Here is a 23,292-nt window from a genome sequence, read left to right on the forward strand (position 1 = left end):
CCTCAAGTTATACCTTTCTATTACCATCCCCCCACCCCCAAAAGCCTTCCGGTTTCTTGCCAACCTTTATGAGCTTACCCTCCTGACAGCAAAGAGAGTCAAGTCTTATTTTCTTGTTAATTGACAAGTGAGTTTAAAGAGCTAGGAATAGGATTGGACAATTGACTTGAAGGTTCACCCAACTTAATTCACTAAATCTGTCCAAAATATGAGGAAAAGTTGACTGAAACGTGGAAGGAGGAAGAAGAAAGGAAGAGGGACCTGAGCTTTGCCCATTTGTACGATCTTTCTCTTGATCAGCACCCAGATAGGGCATTTCCAGGGAGCACTCAACGGAGACCTCTGCAGTAAAATATGAATATTGGGTTTTGTTATTTTCTACCTGAACCAGCACCTTAGTTTTTTAGACAGGGGTGAAAAAGAAACAGGGAAACTATTTCTGTTGGAAAGGGAAGAATCTAAATGGTGAAATTCAAATAGATATCCAGGAACCCTTTTCCACTCCCATTTGTTTTGTAGAGGCAAAATATATGAAGGATAAGATTTGCTTTTTGGGGTCTTCACTCCTGGTTGAGCTCGAGGGGCCATATGGGATGCCAGGGATTGAACCCAGGTCAGTCTTGTGCAAGATAACTGCCTTCCATGCTATACTGTATACTCCATCCAGTCCCAGATTTTGTTTGATTTTTTTTTATTAGAGGCATTGTAGTTTACCACAATACTGATTTTATTGTTTTATACTTACAGTACTGCTGCATAGAATGCCTCACTCCATGTTACGTTCTCTTCCCCCATTATCCCAAGGTCCTTTTCCCACCACCCTACCACAACTTAGTATTTTCAGTTCATGATTTTAAGACCATAGTTCAGGGTTTGTTTTCATTAGGCATGGCAGAAACCCTTGGGGAGTTGTTTATTTGTTAGCTTGTTTCTTTTCAAATACAGATCACATTATTTAGCACCAGTGATAATGCTCAGGGCCTTTAGCACATGCTAAGTTTGTGCTGTAAAACTTAAACATTTTCGACAACTTTACTTTTAATGATTAAATACAACTACACTTGGAATGACATCATTGAAATGCCACCTACCGAATATTTTCATTTGTCTCAAATCACGTGGTTTGTAAGAAGTCTTGGGGCACAGAAGTGCCCTGAGAGGAGGTCTCTGCTACAGCAACAAGTAAGCCCTGTATACAACACCAAATAAGCTTATTGCAACAGTTGGAATAAGCAATCTCCAGGCACCAGAAGACAAGGAATTGGATGAGGAAGGAATGTGATCTCCAGGTGACAGCCATGTTAGCTAGTTCCTCTCGTAGGAGGAACATGCTCACTATTTTCTCTTCTTTAAACCCGTGGCCATTCCCGAACTGTCCTGGCACAGAAAGAGGGCAAGTTTGGCGAAAAAGTGTGCCCAGACACACATTAAAGTCTACCTCAGTCTAACCCTGAATATTCTTTTAAACCCATTAAGAATAATGGATAAAAATTTGAAGTTTTTTTTAAGGTTTGTTCTTAAAGTTACCTGTGAGAAGGGCAGTTAGTATAGAGAAGAGACCGACCAACATAACAATAATAGAAATGATCACTCTGGACAAGAACTGAGTGTTGAAAGTAGTAAAGGGGTATGATAAACTTTCAAAATCTGTATTGCAAAGCATAGTGCCCAAAAGGGGAAAAAGAGAAGAGAGAGAGAGAGAGAGAGAGAGAGAGAGAGAGAGAGAGAGAGAGAGAGAGAGAGAGAGCCTACCATGGAAACAGGCAGGAGAAATGGCGATATAGAAGGAATTTGGAGACATTGGAGGTGGGAAATGTACATTTGTGAAGGAATGGGTGTTAGAACATTATATGACTAAAATTCAATCATGAACAACTTTGTAACTAAGTATCTCATTGTGATTCAATTAAAATTTTTTTAAAGTTACCTGTGAATTCAGCAATTCTCTCATCTCTTCTTGCTGACTGAGGGTTACTATAGGGGAAGGAGAGGTAGCGGATGTTTTTGGGACCAGTCTGTGAGTAACAAGTAGAAATAAGAAGCAAAGTCAGCTGCGGTAATTCATAACATGACAAGACATTTAAATGAGTGAAGGACACAGACCAACAGGGCAATATCTTGTTCAGATTTCAGATTTTCAGTTACTTTTATTTAAACAAAGTGAATGTTTTATGCATATACTTTCTTTACCTCTTTTGACAGAATAAATCATTAGCTAAAAAATTGCTCCTACAGTTCCTCTCAGATTCGGCTCACTCCAGATCTCTCTGCCATCCAGAAGTCTCAGGAAGATTGATTTGATGTGGCCCCAATAATGCAATGCAGGATAACTTATAGGAGGTTGTGACCCAAGACTTATGGCGAGAACATACTTGCCTGTGTGAGAAACTTTCTACAAACCACTTGCATAGTACATGGAATTTCCACAGAATTCTCTGTTCCTGTCCACCAGAGTCTGGTTTAGACTTAGCCTAGAAACAGTCTTCATTTATAACCAACCTGAAAACAGTTTGCTGCCACATACCCCATGGAAAAATGTCTCTGATTTCTAAGATCCCAAACTCAATGACTGGCTTTGGCATTGTCCTGCACCCTCTCTTAGTTTTGTTTTTGGCCAGAAACCAGCCTTTATTTATATGGAGATAGTGGGAAACTGAGTAAACCATCTCTGGCCTGGTCCATCTTACCGGCTTTCCCCATGGCAAGCTGTGGCCCTTCCTCATACTCTCTCGTAAAGTGTTCTGGCGTCGAATCAGAATCTCTTTCGCTTGCTTCTCACTTGTTTGTGGCTTGAGATTGTATTTGTTGTAAGACAGTGTCTGTAGAAAGAACGTAATGTCAAATATACAGGAGCAGTACCCATGCAAGGCCATAAAAAGCTCACGAATTAAAAGTGCTGGAGTACTTGGCTATCAGAGATCATCTGAGCACTTCCCTCAATTATAGAAAGACAGACTGGAACCCTTGAAAGAGGTCTTTAACAGATTTCCCCCCACCCCACATCAGGACAGATCTGTCGTGGCACTACTGCCTCAGAAAGGCAGAGCAAAGTCCTCCATCTGAGCTTTTCCACTTGCTCCCTAGTGGTCTTTTTCTAAGATACCTGTCCTATGTCATAGATCATCAGTGCTTGGACACATTGCCTGCAAAACACCATAGTGGAAGATTTTCTCCTCCCCCCCCCCGCCCCCGCCTCGTTTTTTTTTTTTTCCATTCAGAGTTCACTAGCAAATACTCTAACTCATTGGCCAGTAGATCCCATTAAATTATAGTATCAGGACACTTCCTGGTTAATAGATCTTTCATTATTCAATTCAGCAGCAACATATCCAAGGCTCTATGTACCTGATATTACAGAATTTAAACATATTCATTAGAATTTTGGTCTTCAAAGGTGCACTGCACTGAGCTGAATCTTGAAATATGCAAGGATATTCCTCCAGGAAGAGAACATGTCAGCAGTTATTTCTGACATGAAATAACTTAACGGGGAGTCAGAATTTACCACTGGAACAAAGCTAGAAATTTGATACCAAAGAAGAATGAAGTTTTCTGATACATTGTGAAGAGAAATAAAGTGAGAGGATCAGAAGGAATCTGAGACAAGTCTTGGACAAGTGGGGACGATGCCTCCATGGTATGCACAAGGTAATCCTTGTTATGAAAAGAAAATGCTAACTCTTATTACTATTAAATTTCTCATTATTTAATAAAAAGTGCAAAAGAGATTAAACTTTGTCATTAATTTATACATAGACCCTTGTTTGGTTGGTACATGACAAGGATAAATTTCCTGTCAGGAGAGGAAAGCTCTAGGACCAGAGTCTTCTTGGTGGTTTCTGGTGCTTCACTTGTGTTTTAGCATATGCATTTCCATGTAAGTCTGTTTGTGACTGTGACTGTGACTTTTACTAAACTAGCTGCCACTCTACAAACCAGGAAACTCGATGCTATTTATCAAAGGCAGAAAGTGATAGTCTTACTGAAACTGTTTCACTTGGAATGATTTGAAAGCTGTCACATTTCTTTTAAGTGTGCTGTGACTGATGATTACTTCTAGTCTGTCAGCAGTTGCAAAGCATTTCACAAACATTTCTGAACCCGGAAGTTGAAACCTTTCACTGGCTTAAAGAAGTCTCAAGACATGGAAGGAACGCTGGTGAATGGTTAGAAGACCTAAGTTTTTGACTTGAGTTGGTTTTGTAACCTTCAATAAGTCAGATTAATCAGCTTTCCTAACTTCAGCAGATTCTATTTGAACTTGAGGTCTTTTTACCTACATGACTTAACTAGATTACTTTTTTTAAAATTCCATCTGAAAACAGAATTGGTGGGGAACAATTGAACCCACCCACTTTTGAGGGGTCAGTAGAAATTGGAGAGGTTAGGTCAAACCCAAGAGTGCTCAGAGTTTACCCCTGGCTCTGTGCTCAGAGATCACTCCTAGAAGTAGTTGAGGGACAATGTGCAGAGCTGGTGATCAAACCAGGTTTGGTTACATGCAAGGAAAATACCTTATATCCTGTACTATCTCTCTCGTCTACTGAATGCTCACACTTGGGAAAAAAATACTCTTAGTGGATGTAAGGTTAAATAAAATTTACTAAATCAGAGTTTCAGAAGAATGTAACCTGCCTCCGGAAATGATCTTACTCTGTACTTTGGGTCAGCTCTCAAGTGCTGATATAGACTGTATACCTTTTTACAAAAAAGAAAAATAATATACCTAATATATCTCCTTTTATTTAAGCCTTTGGCATTACAGTTTTAATATGCTTACCTAAGAATTAGACAACTAGTTCTCAATATCTAGCCATTGATAGACATCTTGGTGTCATCTTCTTGCACACTCCACAATTGACCTCTGGAGAGAGGCAGAAGAGACCTGCTGGTTCTGGAAAGCACTAGACTGCTGGACTAGGACAGCCTGACCCCTAGGGTCAACAATTGGATTTGCACTTCTTTATACACCGTAGATTCCAACTTGGTAGCAGAAACATATCAGTAAGCTCCCTGTTCTTCAGACTAAGACATGAAAAATTCTTCAGCAAGAAGACTGTACTAGAGAACATAATATAAGCAAGAATACTTTACTGAGGGGCTGGTTCCAAATACAGGCATTTGGGACATATCTGGTAGTTTATGCATACCCTTTGTCGGACTTGGTACATGTTATGTGTCAGAATTTCCCTCATGGACTCCACATCTTCTGGGGAAAGCCTTTTGATTCTTTGTATTCGTTGGGCCCTGGGAAACAGAAAAGTCAAGCATTATTCTTCAACCTTGTCAAGAATGACACAAGAGGATCAATATGCTTAAGTTCTACATTCCCAAATCCTTGTATTTACATAAACCTCACAATTTAAGAAAATTCATATGAAATGTCAGTATGTATGTCTCTTTTTTGGAGGGTTGATGCTCAGGGATTACTCCTCATTCTGCACTGAGAATTTACTCCCAGTGGTACTCAGGGGACCAAATGGAATGCAAGGCAAACACTCTACTCACTGTACCACTGTACTCACTGTACTCTGGAAATGCCAGTATATATTTATTGACTTACTATTTTTTAAAGGAAAAAAGTAGCAAGATGGGGGTGGAAGACTCACACCTGGCTGTGCTCAGGTCTTACTCATGGATCTGTGCTAAAGAATCATTCCTGGTGAACTCTGGGGACCATATGTAGTGCCAGGGATCAAACCTCATCAGACACATGCATAGCTAGCAAGCGCCTTAACCACTGTACTATCTCTCTGGCACCTTGACTTACATTTTTAAAAATGTGGTTTCTTTGAACCATAGAATTAGTATATGGTATGGGCTTGTCTTTTCTAATTGAACATTTCATATGGTCACTGCCAAGGGTGAGCCCTGAGCACAGGGATAGGAATAAGCCCTGAGCTCAGCCAGGTATGGCTCAAACTCCCCCCCCACTAAAAATGTGTTTGCTATGACTACAGATATTATGTGGGAATTTTTATAACTCCTTTTCAAAGCAGAGTTTAAGTAAGTGACAAACCAGTTTCTTCCACCTATGTGTTACGAACAGATGCCTTTGTGAAATATTATATATATATAAATATATATAATATTTCACAAAGGCATATACATATAGTTGGAGACTGGAAAAATAATACTTGCTTTGCATGTGACCTACCAGGGTTTGATCCCCGTCACCACAAATGGCCCCCTAAGGCCCCCAGGAATAATCCCTGAGCACAGAGCCAAGAGTAAACTCTGAGTACAGCTGAGTGTAAACAACAACAACACAAAAAAAACTAAACAAAGAAAAGAAATAATTGTTGAAAAATAAATGTTTAAAAGGGTACCATAAAATGCAAACCATATGCAATAAAATCACTCAGTGCAAGCTAATTCTTGGTTATATCTAAAATAATTTCACCATGAACAAGTGATAAAATGCTTTTGGACAACACCATCCCCATACCATACTAGAAGTGATCTAACAAAGAATGAAAGTTTAGTAAGTATATTTATGAGGATGTTCATCTTAAAAATATCCTGTTAGGGCCAGAACTGTAGTAATGCTGATAGTGTGCTTGCCTTGCACACAGCTGACCCAGTTTTGATTGTAGGTATCCAATATGGTTGCTGGAGCCCACCAGAAGTCATCCCTGAGCACTGATGGGTGTGGTCACAAAACAAAACAGAACAATAAGAAAATCTCCCTTTCAGGATTTGGTATTTATTTAAAGAATGATTTTAAGAGAGGAGCAATTTGATTTGCAAGAGAAACTAGACTGTTTCATTAGAATGGTTTCTCCAGGGGTGCTTTGTGAGATTTGAGAAGTTTCTCATTGGTTTATATAAGGTAAAGGCAAAAGGCCGTCCCGTTGATCGTCGATTTGCTCTAGAGGGCCCAGTAACGTCTCCATTGGAGACTTTGTTGTTACTGTGTCTGGCATATCGAATACTCTCGGTAGCTTGCCGGGTTTATATAAAATCTATTTTTTTGTTTGTTTGTTTGGGGACCACAATCAGCAGTGATGAGGGCTTACTCCTGGCTTTGTGTGGGGATTACTCCTGGTAGTACTCAGTGGGGACCATATGTGGTGCCCAGTATTGATCCCGGGTCAGGCATGTGCAAGGCAAACATCTTTCCTTCTGCATTATTACTTCGGCCCCAATTTCAGTCATTTAAATCTAGTGTCATTTCTAAAAATGCATTATTGTAGGAACAAGATATCCTTGTTCATTGTGGATCATAAGAACTGAAAAAAGAAAACGAAAAAAAAATTGAAATCATTCTCTAATACAATGCTCTTCACTTCCCCTTAACATTCTGGCAGAAACTTTCAGCGAGTTTGAGTTCTTTTCTTTTTTAGCTGCAGCTCTGGTGAAAGCACAGGGCATGCATTCTCTACTGCCATCCCCACTGCTCTCTGATCATGAAAGCTCTTAGAGCAACTGACCACAGAGATCATTTAAATCAAAGCCAAATTTAATGATTATGATCCACCTCTGCCATATTAACAGTGATTCAGACACAAGTAGCAAGGACATTTTATAACTAATACAACAATGTGTAGAAAATGTTAAGGGTTTTGATACTGGATATCAGAGTAGGCCAGTATTTACTTTGCAAATGCTATCTAGAGGCTGACTGATGACCTTTTGGAAATTAATTGAAATCAGAGTTTTCATATCTCAGAGCTAGAAATGTCAACACTTAGTATTCAGTTACTACCCTTGGTGATATAAACATTATTATCAGGACATTTCAACCCAACTTTTTAAATATTCTTCAAGAAAAATTCATCTGGACAACCCAGATATTAACACAACCTGACCACAGCCTTTTATTATATAGATATAACTAAGCTAGCTCTGAACTGAAACAGCAGCTAATCATATAGTTCATTTTCTATATGTTTGCATACAATTGATTGGTGAAGGAAATGGCAAGATTAAATGAGAAAGAAGTAGACCTCGCTTAAAATTCTCCCCTGTCAATAACTGACCACGTTGAGAAGTACTTGGACTCAAAAAAGTCCATTTAGTTTCCTGGCTGAGTAAAGAAAACCTCCCAAAGGCAACGTTTCTACCCTAGAAATGATTGTCAATTCACATGGGGAAAAATTAGCTTGGGAAAAGTGATATATGGAGCTTTTACTTCTTTATTAAAATCATCCATGAAATGATCACATCATGATGGAAAAAAATCAAAATCCTTATAAAATTACTTTTAGGTTAAAAAACAGATAATATTATAAACTAAAAGCGTATTACAGGAATATGTATTCATTATCCAGAAAATAAATGTTCGTTGCCTTCTGTGAGAGTTTTGTGGTAATTCCATGGCTATTAAAATCAAACATACATTGGTTCAATCCTTGTAACTCTAGATAGTAACCCAAGAACTTCTAGGAGTGATCACTGATCACAGAGCTTAGAGTAAGCCCTAAGCACCATTAGATGCAGCCCCCCAACAAAAGTAAAGTAAAGTAAAGGCCCTCCCGTTGTTCATCGATTTGCTCGAGCGGGCTCAGTAACGTCTCCATTGGAGACTTTGTTGTTACTGTGTTTGGCATATCGAATATGTCACGGGGAGCTTGCCAGGCTCTGCCGTGTGGGCAAGATACTCTCGGTAGCTTGCCGGGCTCTCCGAGAGGGGCGGAGGAATCGAACTCGGGTCGGCCATGTTGGCTGCGTGCGAGGCAAACGCCCTACTGCTGTGCTATCGCTCCCCCCCCCCCCAACAAAGATATATATAAATAATTATCTAGTTTTTTTGAGGAATGCCCACATTGTTTTCCAGAAGGGCTGTACCAATCAGCATCCCCACTAACAATGAAAGAGAATCCCTTCCTCCCCCCATCCAGGCCAGCACTGGTTGGTTTTGCTCTTTTTGATGTGTGCCAGTCTCTGTGGTGTAAGATGATATCTTATTGTTGTTTTGACTTGCACCACTCTGATGATTAGAGATGAAGAACATTTTTTTTTATGTGCCTTTGGTCCTTTATTTCTTTTTGAGGAAGTTTCTGTTGATTTCTTCTCTTCCCATATGGCCCACAATACCACTTCTGGGAATATATCCCTGGGGTGCAAAAAATCACAGTAGAAATGACATCTGCATCTGTACATTCATTGCAGCACTGTTCACAATAAACGGAATCTGGAAACAACCCGAGTGCTCAAGAACAGATGACTAGTTGAAGAAACTATGGTTCATCTACGCCATGGAATACTATCCAGATTTTAGGAAAGATGAAGTCAGGAAATTTGTTTGTTAAGTGGATGGACATAGAGTATCTTCATAAGTGAAAAGAGTCAGTAAGAGAGGGGCAGACATAGAATGATTGCACTCATTTGTGGTGTATAAAATAACATAACATGAGACTAATACCCAAAGACAGCAGAGACAAGGGCCAGTAAGATTGGTCCATGGTTGGAAGCCTGCCTCACAAGCTGGGGGAGAAGGCATCTGGGATAGAGAAGGAACACTAAGTTAATGATGATTGGTGGGATCGCTCAGGATGGGAGATGTGTGCTAAAAGTAGATGAAGGACCAAATATGATGGCCTTTCAGTATCTGTATTACAAACCATAAAGCCCAAAAGTAGCGAGAGCGTATGGGGGAAATTGTCTGCCATAGAGGCAGGGGTGGGGTTGGGGGTGGGGTGGGAGTGGTGGGAGGGATGCTGCAGACATTGGTGGTGGAAAATGTACTGGTGGAAGGATGGGAGTTTGATCATTGTATGACTGAAATTCAATCATGAGAGCTTTAAAACTGTATTACACAGTGACTCAATTTAAAAAAAAACTTTGTCAAATAAAAAGAAGAAAGTATTTCCAGTTTAGTAAATATTCCTGCTCTAAAAAGTAAAAATAAATAAACAAAAAACTGACAAAATATGAATCTAAATGCATTTAAGAAAAATTTTTGCACATTTTAATCTTAAAAAATACAGATAATATAATATAATGTAAACAGTTTATGGTCCTAAACATAGCAATGCAGATATGAGATCGAATAGAGATCATTTTCATGCCATAATATGAATTCTTCAAAATATAGTATACTATACTGTGATTCATTTAGAACGCTACCTCTCTAATAGCTTTGTAGAGGAAATCCATGGAAAACATATGCCAGAATATGTTCACTGAGCAAACACTAGCAGCTATCAACTTTCCTATATGCAGTTGGTTGCCACTTTCTAAGGCCACCAAGATATCAAATAAAATAAGTAAGGAGTGATAGAAAAGAGTCCTTAGCTCTTCCCAAAAGAACTCTTTCACTATAGGAATGAAAAATAGTAGTAGAATCTTCATTTCAGAGTTTTTAGTATAAAAATGTATAAATGTAAGCTGGTGACTGTTAATATGTGATGAATTTAAACATAAATAAGGTTAATTCTTCATTAAGCTAATAATTATTCATTTTAATAAACTACAGGTCAAAACTTGGGGGAGTTTTAAATTATTTTAAAGTTAAATAGCTACAATTTTTTATACCTGTAGATTTATAAAAACTCACTATTCCTTTAATAATAACTACATATATTTTAGAATTTTAGCATACTTAGTCTGATTTTTTAGGAACTTAATATTCATTGGTAAAATTTTTTTATATTTAAAATAACAATAAATAATTTATTATATCTTTTCTAATTTACAGGATTGTTTGAGGGTGTAAAATAAAAACATGTGTATAATAATGGAGTTCCATAAAATCAAATGCATCCACTATGGATGGACAATCTCTGAAGGTGATAATCTCCTGAAGGGCACAGATGTCTTACCATCTTGTAGAAAGTTACTTTATCATCTAAAGAAAGAAAATAAGTACATTTTATTTTATATAAAATAATCAGTTTAGTGTATACTTTTCTTTCCATTCTTGTATGAAAGTCTATACTTTAAGGAATTGGCCACTCTCATCTTAGGAGAGGAATTCCTTTTGGCTTAATGCCTCCAGTTTTCTGATGAGATCAAAATACGTAATTCAAATACTAAACTTGTATTACGTATCAATTTTAAATATCTCCTCTCTCATCTCAGTTAACTAATTTGTTTGAGTTAAGAGAAAAACAATGATTTCTAATCTATAATGCTAATACTCTCTTACTAATCTGGAATAGATATCTAAAAAAAAAAGATGAGAGTTCTCTAAATAACTGACTTGAAAAATTTCTCTTGTGCTCAGAAGTTGGGGAAATTACATTTGGTTGATGCAATATAATACAGAGATTCAAGATATGTTTTAAGCACATGATTAACTGATTTTCATTTGAGATAAGTGCCTTGACATTCCTAGACCAAGTTCTCATGTCACTGGTAAGTAGGTCATTTGACGAGGCCCCTAATAGCCCACACAGCCTGACTCTACCTAGTCTTCTGGTATCTCTTTGAGCTCTCATTCACCATTCAAGAGCAGGTCAACATTTGGAGACCAAATAAAGTTTGCCACTTATACTCACTCAGTCCCCTAGACTTTATGATGGTATATTTAAGCTACACTTATTTTTTTCATTAATGTGATACCCCTGCTAGAAAGTGAATTCCCCCAGGGCACAAAATCTATCACAGCACATTTAGTGTCCAAGAAACTGGCTGGGCATAGATGAGGAATTCATTACACAGTTCTTAATGGGGCTGCTCAAATCAATAATCAAGAAACATTTAACTGTAGTTATTTTTATTTTAGTTTAGTTTTGGAGCTGCACCCAATAATGTTCAGAGCTTACTCCTGAATCTGCACTGAGGGTTTACTCTTGGCGATAGTCTGGGGACCATATGGAATGTCATGGAACAAGCCTAGGCTGGCTGTGTTCAAGACAAGCACCATAGGTGCTGCCCTATATCTCCAAACACTAAATGTTGTATTTTTAAAAATAAGGGTCAATAAAAAATTCACAATGGAAAAAAATTTTTAAAAAATTCAAAATTGAAAAAACTAAAATTAGTATTAGTTGACTTTTCTTTTGCTTCTACAATAACCCAGCACAGAATTGCCAATAAATATTTTTTAGTACATTTGTATTTTAATATTGTAAGTTTCCTTAAAAGTCATTTAATGGGCAGTACCAAGAAAACCAATCTCACCTATAGCTAATGCAAGAAACTTTTTTTTTTTGCTTATTTTATTTTATTTTGATTTTTGGGTCACACCCGGCAATGCTCAGTGGTCACTCCTAGCTTTGCACTCAGGAATTACTCCTAGCAGTGCTCAGGGGACCATATAGGATGCTGATTCGAACCCGGGTCAGCTGCATGCAAGGCAAATGCCCTACCCGCTGTGTTATCGCTCCAGCTCCCACACTTTTTTTCTTTACAAACCATTTTATTACTATTTTTTTCCTACACTAAGTAGTGAATAGAACGAAAGTATTAGAAACTTAAGATAACCTCCTATGGGCTATTTAAAAAGTCACATTTAGTCAGAAATTCACTTAGTCAGATGGGAGCAATATATATATATATATATATATATATATATATATATATATATAAGAAACTTTCTGTTTAAGAACTATGTCCTCAGGATATTGATTTCATTCTTTCCTAGGCCAGGTGAAAAGGGGGTTGGCAGATTTTGATTCATTAGCAAGTATAAGATGAAAAATAGCACTCAGGTATTGGTGACAATTTATTGCTGTCTAATTTTAGCATTTATTTCAAGTTGCTTTTCAAACCTGAGAATATAATTGAAGCTCATGATTAAGTGTCAGTGCCGGCTGAAGAAACAGGGTGTGATTGTTTTCCTTATCCTAAATATATACCCGATGACCAATCTTCTCCATTCAGGAACCATTTCTTGGAGGATAGCTGGGTATCTCTGAAAAGTGATTTAATTATTGTGATGCTGAAGGTGCTCTTGTTAAATGTGGAAAGTGAAATTGCTTTAAGAATTACTTAACCAGCTCTTGGGACAATTGGTTCCTAGATGCTTCCACAAAAACGGACTCTATAGTCACTCAACTCCCTTAGATTGTCTGTTCTACAAGACACCAGCCCCTCCCTTGCTCTTGTTCCAAAATTGACTCCACAAAACCTTGTCTTATGGCAAAAGTTGAATTCTTGCACAGATCAAGACTAAGAAAATGAATTTTCTATTTCAATGGTTCAATAACCACTTTAACCTCTTGCTGTCAACTCTTGTCCACAAATCCAAGTTAACAACACAGGAGGGACCAAAGGTCTTCATTTCACATTCAAGAGAAAAGACTGCATGTGGGAAATTAAATGACAAGAACGGTAGAACCAAATGAAGAGAGCAAAGAGTAGATAATGCTAATCAGGAAGATAAAGTACAAAAAAAATAATTATTTAAATTGACTTTCCACTTCTTTCCAAGGCGTCATACAATTATATGTAGGGAACTTTTGCTAGAAAATAGCTTTCAGAAATTAGACAGAACAGGTTGAGAATTTTTTGAAAAATGATTTCTCATATTTCTATTTTTTTACAATTATTATCTTTGAACAGAACAACGGGGTTGTGCTTCTGGAATTTTGACAAAGTTCGGTTCTAAGAGTAGGCAAGACTTACTGATGAGGTATGGAAAAGGCAGTAGAACTCAGTATTCCTGTCTCGACCATCTCAATAGCTTGCTTCATTTCCAGCTTCTTATACAATGAAACAATGCTTGACTTTGGCAGGTTCTTTCGGATTAGTATTTTCCTTAAATATTTATGATCAAACTTTTTGAACCTAAAAATGAAGAAGACTAACATTTTCAAGTTTCTGTATGTAGTATGCAAGTGAGTGTTTTTCTTAAAACAGCCTACTATTTAACTTTATTCTGAATAAACAACATCAGCAACAATAGACCAGTGCCTGAATTTATAGCCATTGAAAACATTTTTTAAGAACTTCTGCATCTTTTTTAAATAAGAAAGAATGGCCTACTGGCCTGAATACATTGAAAATCAACTAAACAAAAGAAAGGGACAAGCTGCAATCAGGGCAAAAAGTGTGCATAAGTGGGGAGTGGGGGAGAACAAGGCCAGCCCAGCTCCAATTTTAAGAGCAGAAATGAGGGGGTTGAGGCTATTGAAACAAGTGTTCCATTCTAATAGCTCAGAACAGTGGCAGCTGCACTTACAGTAATACTGGACTATTCAGCCAGAACCCAATAACTTTAAATGGCCCAGTAGTTACAGTAGTTTTGTCCCATTATGTTGCAGATCATTTTGAATCCTGCCAATTAAGGGAAGGGGAGGAGAACCCACGTATGAATGATGGAGACTAAATAGACTAGACGCTGATGGCCACTGACTATTGTAGTGAACCCCTGGCTGACCCATTAAAGTGAGCTGCACGTAGGCATTCCATGCCTTCAAAGTCGACCATTTGTTTAGAGTTGAAATTTTCGACACTTGGCAATCATTTTACATTCAAAGAATAATTTGTCTGCTTCCTTCTATTATTATTGTTTTTAATTCCTGGAGGGGAACATAAAACTCGTGGGTGGATGGATGTTCATTATCAGACAAGTCGCCGCTGGGTTCAGTAGACTGTGATTGTCTGATCAGTATGTTTAGGTCTGATTGGTTTCACTTCTGCTCCTTTGGGGTCACTCTTTAGCCCTGGAACTGAGTTTTCTGCTTTCTTTAAGGAGAGGCTCTGGTTTCTGTGTATTCTTCAATCCTCTGTAATAAATCACGCCAAATATCAGAACTCACCTGTGATCTTGCATTGTTCAGCACAGTGATTGCCATTTTCCTAGTCCTGCTAGTCAGTTGGCATCGCCTGATTATACCATGGGACAATTTCCTCTGAGCCCTCCATTCATGATTTAGGTAGATTTCTCTTCTAGTCCCTCTAGTGACTTTTTCCACGTTTCTCCTGCCTTATCTCTTTCTTAACTGCCCTGTGGAAGTGTCAGCTTCTTAGATACCTGCCCTCAGTCAGCTTCACTTCTTCTTACCCTTGCAGATATTTCACCCATATCCATGACTTTAAGTAGCAAACACTGACATTTACGTTTACATCTTCTATCTCCATTTACAGTCTTCCTCCTAAACTTGAGACTATATTCCAAAAGGGAGCAATTACATATTTGAGATATAGGATATAGAAGGCATTGCTTAAATCCAAGCATCACCCAAAGCTTATACATTTAGTATCATTTTTTCACTAGGCTCCTACTTAAAAAACCTGAGTCATTATCATCCTCCCTTTCCTCACCTTTAGTCTGGAGTAGGACTCTGTGTTAGTCTCAGAAATATTTCAGTATTCTTTCTGCTATTTTCTTATCATCACTAGCTTGGAAACTCTCTGTTCTATTGAACAAGGGAGAGAAGTTCAAAATAAATCTCAATTCAGATGAAAGTTTTATGGTGAAACAGGTACATTTACTCACTGAAGTTGGTTTCCTCAGTTTTTAAAATGAGAATAGTAGTAATAAACAGAACTCAATAAAATTATGTAAGCTACAGAAAACAGCTAGGTACTATCTTATTTTCCACCTATATGATGATAGTTTTATTAAAACATTCTTACTTCTATGTTAAAATTCCTTTAATACCTGCCCCTAATTCAACTTTCGCTTCATTGTTGCTGTTTTTTTTTTTCTAATAGCTGAGTATACTCACACTACTCTTCTATTTGAAAGTTTTCCTTAGAATGACATTTCCTTAGAATGTCAAATAGAACTTTAGGGCATAACTGATATATAGAACTCCTTCACACTGTGCTGTAAGAACATGTCTCTACTTTTCAGTCATGTCTCACTATACCAGTCTGTCTCCAAAATAATTTTCCTTGCCTCTGAGTATTAAAATACAGCACTACTTGCTTGGTCATCTTATATTCTTCTTTGCTTGAAGGAATAATTTATTTTCCAAACTCACTCCCATTTATGTACTATAATAATTTGAAACATTTGTCTTGGTTATGGAATATCCCATATTAATAACTATTTATTCATTATCTTTTACTCTTTTCCTCCAAACCTCCTGTACCCTATTTTAAGAACATTGAGTTCTTAACATTATAGCACTTCATGTGTCTTGTATCTCTTGACATATGCCTTAGGAAATTAGATATGAGAACCTAGAGAGAGTACAAGAGATAAAGTATTCATCTTGCATGCAGCAAGCTTCAGTTTAATCCCCTGCTATTTCGGTGGTCCCCAGAGCACTGCCAAGAGTCACTTCTAACAATGAGGCTGGATTAACCTCAGAACTTCCAGGTGTGGCCCAAACTCCAACTCCCCAAAGTGAAGTTAGGTATAGATTTAGCCAATGGAACAATATTAAATCATTTTTCATTGGGGGAACTATAGGATTTGGAAATTGTAAAGCTCATCACTTAAATTCCAAATCAGTGAGTATTTACATAATTTAAATTTGACTTTCACAACACCAGGACTTCTATAACTATCCTTTCTACCTCATGAAAAAGATTCCATTCAAATGAGCTCAGATTCTCTTTTAGAATAATAACTCCATAATAGATAATCTTTTGAAGATCTTGACATCAACAATTTGAGGTCTAGAATGCCAGCCTTAGAGTGAAACAGGCCTGGAATGAAAGCTCCTTCCATTTGGTTATCAAAGCTAGTGCAAACTCCTGCATCCTCCTGATACCTAAACAAAACTCCAAAGTTCTAATCTTTGTCATCTTCAGTGGAAGTCTTCTAGAAACCACATAACTGAGAAACATCCTTATAAACTAGATGGGAAAAGAATGAACTCTGAATGTAAAATGTAGTCAACAAGAGAGACTGTTGGAAAACCATTATGTGAGAATGACTTTCATTACAGCCAAGGAATGCCTCCTTAAAGACCTCTCATGAGTCACCAACTCCCTTTTCAGTCTCATGGGGCTAGTCATTCAATGGTAGAGATTCTCTTTTGTCTTAACTGAAATTCTTGTCTCACTTTTATTCATTGATTTTGTTGGTTCTCTGTGAAGCAACCTAGTTCTCTGTATCGTTGCTTCCAATGATAACTATTCATTTTCAGTAGTTCCAGCTCCAGAACTCCCACTTGCTTTCTTTATGCCATAGCTCTAAGACCCTTTAATCTTTGATTCTCTTGATCTGGAATATTTACAACTTTAGTTTAAAGTTCTGATGTAAGCTTTTGAGGTTTCATATTGCAAATACCCAACAATTCCAATGCCAGAAACTCTAAGGCTTCTTACTTATCTCTCACTTGGTAATGACTCCATTGGCCACACACGTCTTCAATTCCTGCCTTCAAATGGTCCATTAACTGCCAAACCAAATAAGAGGAAATAATTGGTGGTAAAATGTTAGCTCTAAAGGACAAACAAGGAAAGCAAATACACTTTGGAAAACAAAGAAGGCTTTAATTTCCTGGCACATACCTTCTCTTCTATCTCTCTTTTCCTAAAATTAAAACTTGGGACTTTTATAATAGTTCACTCAGTTTCATATCATATCATATCATGATTTAAAAAACTATAAATAAGTCTCTTTGTGATTCACATAATCTGTAATGAAAATTGGTAATGATTTGAATAATAGTTTGTCTAGAATAATTTGGAAAATTTATGGATTAAAAGCAGAACAGTTAATTATTACTTTAATTTCACTGTCAACGAATAGATAATTGCCAAAATTATAGCTTCTGAAAATATTTTATATGCATTCTATTATAAAATACAACAAAATATATTTGTAAACTTCATTTCTATATAATTAAATTTATCTCATAATTTTCTTTTTACCATCCAAATCAAATATATTTACTAAACAAGTTGTTTTTACCCTTGTGCTAGCATAAATAGCTGTATTTTGAGAAAAATAATTAAGAAAAGAATGAAATATTTAAATTGCAGCATTTGAGGTATCTTATCAACTAGTTCAAAATAGTAAAAAGATGGGATAAACACAGAAACAAAAAACTTCAATAAAGTCAAAACTTTCTACTTTTAAAATACTAAGTCCCTATCTTTGTCTATGAAATATCTTGCAATAGCTGAGAACTTTTTTATTTGGGTTTGAAATTTTTTAGTTTTCTCTAGTAAATTTTACTTCTAAGATTTGATCTGATTTTGAAAGATGGTTTTTTCAATATCAAAATCATGAACTCTGAGATGAAAGAATACTGAAAATTATCTGGACCAATTGTTCCCTCAAAGTTTAAAGAGCCTTCACAGTAACTGGGCTATTTTCCCAATCATTGCCTAATCATGTTCATCTTTGACCATACAATTCAAAAAACAGTTGTGAGAATAGAATTTGTTAAGTGAAATGATGTTTTTATCCTTATATTTTCCATTTAGTAGTTTTTAATTTAGTCCTTGGAGCCATATAGAATGGCTTTTTTTTCGATATCAGGTTGAACTTGAACAAAGGAAACCAGATTCATCATTATTTTCATCTTTATTATGAAAGACAAAATTATCATCCATCACTTAAAGGCAATATGTACAGAATCAGTATATTTACCTTGTCCTAACTGGATACTCAGAAAAAGAAAACAATGATAACAGAAGGAAGTGAGGCAACACTGAATTTAGAGACTGTGATAGCCTTTGGGCATATGAACTTAAATAGTCTAGTCCCTGGCTAATACTAACTGCTAATCTAGGAGACACTGTAAAAGCATTTTTTTGTAACCGTGATTCAGATTTGAGTCCATAATCTTTAAGTGTTTAAGTGAAGTAGATGAATCTTCATAATGCATGGAAGCTTCTACTTATCACTTAAAGATTTGCACAGTACAACCTGTGGTTTTTCTGAAGAAGGAAATAATTCCAAGTGTACAAAGTCCTTCTCTAAGAACTCAGTCAACTTTCTTGATAGTCTGTAATACAAATTTTGAATTTGCCTTTCAGCTTCTACAATGGACATGCCAATTCCTTGCAACAAAACTTTTAATATACAGCTCTACAGGCTCTGTTGCTCTGCTAAATTCTGACAGAAACGGCCAGATTGGACTGAACAAGAAAGTGGCTGTTTGACCAAGTAATATTCTAACATCATCAGACTACTGAACTATAAACATAACCACCTTTCTGAAAAAAGGAAGAGTTAGTGGGCAAAGCTGAGAATTCAGAGTAAGCAAAGAATTTAAGAGGATTAGGACTTGAAACCAGATAGAATTTTCCCAGTCTTGGAAACTTTCTTGGAATAGATAACTATTTTTTTTCTTCCCATTTTCTTTATATTTTATAAAAATGACTCTATAATTATTATACTATGATTTTCCTAACAGTATATTTTAAGAGCAGAAAGCTTAGTTTCACAGGTTCCAAGTTGGAGAGGAGTATAAACCTTTAAGATTTTATACTTAAGTGTGGGTAAAAATGCTAGTTTAGGTGAAGAAGCTGCTAAGATATGGGATTCTTTAACTGATTAGATTTAGCTAAATAAAATTTTGGATTTTGAGCTTATACTAAAATGCTATACTAAAATGGATATTGTGATAGTTAAAGTGTTTATTATATGGAAACCGTAGTGAATCTTTGGCATCAGGTGTGGTGTATACGTATATAGCACTGTCCTCTCCTTTGTTCATCGATTTGCTTGAGCAGGCACCAGTAACGTCTCCATTGTGAGACTTGTTACTGTTTTTGGCATATCGAATACACCACCGGGAGCTTACCAGGCTCTATATAAAAGTGAAAAATCTATATTCATCAAAATTATATAGTATTCAAAGCCTGAGAAAAATGTAGTTAAGGAAAGAAAAAAAAACAATCTTGTAACACTAACAATTTAACCCAATAAAAATAATTTTGAACTTTTAAACTCTAGAACACAATATTTTTATATTGTTTTAAACTACTATTTTTATGGTGATTCATTTAGCTATTTCGGGAAACTTAAACAGATATTTGATGGAGCTGGAAAAAAAGAAGCATGAAGTGATATCTGATAAATACATTCTTATTTCATCATCACTCTGGATTGTTTTCAATGCTGAAATGGGGCACTGTCCTCCCGTTATTCATTGATTTGCTCCAGCAGGCCCAGTAACGTCTCCATTGTGAGACTTGTTGTTACTGTATTTGGCATATCGAATACGCCACGACTTTGCAATGCAGGCGAGATACGCTCTGTAGCTTGCCAGACTCTCCAAGAGGGGTACAAGAATTGAACCCGGCTCGGCCGAGCCAGCTGCACACGAGGCAAACCCTTTACCGCTGTGCTATATTCACACCACTTTTTATTCAAGAAATGTTAAATGATATTTGTAGCCAAGCAAACATTACCAGGTCATTAAGCCATTCAGTGACTTATGCAGGAGAGGTACAAGCTAAAGTTTAAGATTTTTGTACCTTAGCAGCTAAAAGGTAAAGCAGAGGGGTGGAAAGGTCATAGAGCAGATAAGGCACTTGCTTTGCCTATGACTGACCTGCATTTGTCTCTAGCACCTACCATTATCCCCCCGAGCTACTCACTCGGAAGTGACCCTTGAATACAGAGCCAGGGTTAAGACCTGATCATCATTGGGTGTGGCCCCAATACAACAAAACTAAGTGGAAAGTTTTTCTAACAGTTTTCTCTTTTCACAGGACATTGGCTCTCTGGATTATCAGGAGTTAGTAGTTGATGTTGAGTCCAAGCTGAGGATGGAAGGAATGGAGCTTAAAGAAGAATGGCAAGATGAAGATTTTCCAATGTGAGCAGTGCTTTGGGGTTGGATGAAGGCGAACACAAGCAGTATGGGGCTCTGTGCTCTAGGCTAATTCTTTGGTCTGTGCCACCCAGGGAGCTTGCCTCGCTGTGCTCTGTGGACCTTATGTGGTGCTAAGGGTTGGCTGGGTGCAAGTCGAGTGCCTTAATCACTGTACTCTCTTTCCATCCCTTAACAGTGGTTTTAAATGAATACAATTTTTTTCACTTATTAAATAAATTCTGGCTTTCTTGCAGTATTGGAAGGTGTTTATTTGTTGCCAAAAAATGAAAGTTCCTTCCCAACAGTTAGATGAATTCTCTTGTATTTTACTCCCCCATCAAATGTATGTGTAACTCTAAAATCTTTCATTTGATTCTCAACTTTTTTGATGTTAAAAATAGTGCTTTCCAAAAGTAGAGAAAGAGTATGGAGAAAATTGTCTGCCACAGATGTATTCGATATGCCAAACACAGTAATAACAAAGTCTCCAATGGAGACGTGACTGGGCCCGCTCGAGAAAAATCGATGAACAACGAGAGGACAGTGACAGTGACAGTGACAGAGGCAGGGAGAGGGTTGGTATGGGGGCAGAGGAAATACTGGGGACATTGGTGGTAGAAAATGCACTGGTGGGGCGATTGGTGTTGGATCATTGTATGACTGAAACTCAATCATGAAAGCTTTGTATCTTTGCATCTGTGTATCTTTGTATCTTGCAGTGATTCAGTAAAAAGAGAAAAAAAATTCTCTAGCAAAATTCTAAAAAACAGGCCCAGGGTATAATAATGACTACACAAATGACAATGCAATTTGGAGCAAAGACTAGTCTCCTTAGAAAAATAATTGTGAATGTTTTTATGGATTTAGTGTTACCGTGCCATCATTTACTGATAGGCTGTCAGCATTGTTTTACATATTAATATGTTACATACAAAACATAAATCACTTATGAAATGTTAAAATCATTAACAATAAAAACAATAAAAAAGCACACATTTAATGTGATATTTGACACAGTGTAATGAAGAAGCTAAACTGTTACATTGCTTAGTTTAAGGTAAAGATGGATAAGATCCTTTGAACATTTCCCCTTTTTTTTGTGGGGAGGTGGTGATGGTGGTTTGCTGGGTATAGAACTCAGGTCTCACATGCAAGGCATTTGCTCCACTAGGGAGGCTCACACTGTTCTCCATTACCATTACTGCCATCCCATGCTGTGCAGTGATTTCATATCCGCCAGCTATCCATATCCCAACTGCTAAGAGACTTAATTGTGTGCTCAGAACTGGCTGGACCCTTTGAGTTTAAGAGCAACCTGGCTCTTTCTCTTATACAATCTGGTATCAACTTAATTAAAAAGCAAATGCAAACACATCAAGGTAAATGCTCAGAAAAGGGCCTACAAAAGTATTGCTTATTTTGCACAGCGGGTAGGGCGTTCGCCTTACAAGCGGCCAACATGGCCGACCCGAGTTCGATTCCTCCGCCCCTCTCGGAGAGCCTGGCAAGCTACCGAGAGTATTCGATATGCCAGACACAGTAACAACAAAGTCTCCAATGGAGACGTTACTGGGCCCACTCGAGCAAATCGACGATCAACGGGAGGGCCTTTACCTTTTTTTCCTTAGAAAACAAAGCAAAGCAACACACAAACACTCTCCCCCTACCCCACAGTATTTAACAATTCTTAGAGATCAACAGGTCCCCTTCTGGAAGGAACAACTCTCTCTAGCTGAAGTCATACATTAAAGCATTATTTATTTTTTTTTAGTCCTGTAGTTCTGCTTTATTAATGGACAATGACCTAAAGAAGAAAAATTAAACCATTAACAGCATATTTGAAGGCAATAAAGCAAGTTTTTCTTTCTTTTTAAACAAGTTCATAATTAGGAGGAGTTAAATGACTATTAAAAATCTTTTATTTTTTGCAAATAAAATAGTATACAAAATAACACTAAATAATGCTATCAGTAAATGATGGCATGGCAATACTAAATGCATGAAAACATTCACAATTATTTTTGTAAGGAGACTGGCCTTTGCTGAAATGGGGAATATATAGAACCAGTAGTTAAAACAGTAACTTACACGGATATGAAGCTCTTCATTAATGGATTCTTTTTTATTGGTCTTTTTAACATCCAGATATCTGACTAGAGGACCAATCGTGATTCCCTACATCAGAAATGAAAAAATTAAGAACTTTGTTGTAATGAAGATTGTCATGAGAAAGAGCAATTTTATCAACAATTAGAATGTCTTCTATATATAGCTTTTTTGTTGTTCTAGATTCTACTGAATAAATGTTTCAGTGTTTAGTTTTTATTATTAGGTTTTCTTAAAACCTGTAATATAAACAGTAATTATGTCTATTACTTAAAACAGGATTTAGTTTTATCTCTTACAATAATATTTTATTAGTTTGGTGATAATTAGAACTAAAATAATCTTGTGCTAACCAATATTAATTAAAATTTCATTTTTAACAATATACAATAGCTATAATTTACCTATTATCTGGGAATATTAGACTAATATGTTTTATGGATTAAGAAATAATGTATTTTAGAGCCTCACTGATGGCAACAAGAATGATTTAGAAATATTTTAATTTAGAAATACTTGGTAATTTAGTTTGTGTATTTAGTACAAGTCTGAAAAATCAAACAACGTGCTCTTTGGAGAAAGGAGTTATTACACTGGTACATGCTCCTATATTGACATG

General features: G+C 36.8%; 1 protein-coding gene across 1 annotated transcript in view; it reads right to left on the minus strand.

The window, feature by feature from the left end:
- Positions 1 to 23,292, minus strand: part of SLC9A4 (solute carrier family 9 member A4) — a 61,479-nt gene that overhangs the window by 2,144 nt on the left and 36,043 nt on the right. Inside the window, exons 6-11 of the mRNA XM_056127690.1 lie at positions 22,656 to 22,742; positions 17,119 to 17,189; positions 13,516 to 13,677; positions 5,151 to 5,247; positions 2,688 to 2,819; positions 1,928 to 2,015 (exon numbers count right to left, since the gene is read on the minus strand). Coding sequence (XP_055983665.1) covers positions 1,928 to 2,015; positions 2,688 to 2,819; positions 5,151 to 5,247; positions 13,516 to 13,677; positions 17,119 to 17,189; positions 22,656 to 22,742 — 637 coding nt within the window. The remainder of the gene's footprint in view (positions 1 to 1,927; positions 2,016 to 2,687; positions 2,820 to 5,150; positions 5,248 to 13,515; positions 13,678 to 17,118; positions 17,190 to 22,655; positions 22,743 to 23,292) is intronic.

This window comes from Sorex fumeus, unplaced genomic scaffold, assembly GCF_029834395.1.
Source record: "Sorex fumeus unplaced genomic scaffold, SorFum_2.1 ptg000006l, whole genome shotgun sequence".
Lineage (NCBI taxonomy): Eukaryota > Metazoa > Chordata > Mammalia > Eulipotyphla > Soricidae > Sorex > Sorex fumeus.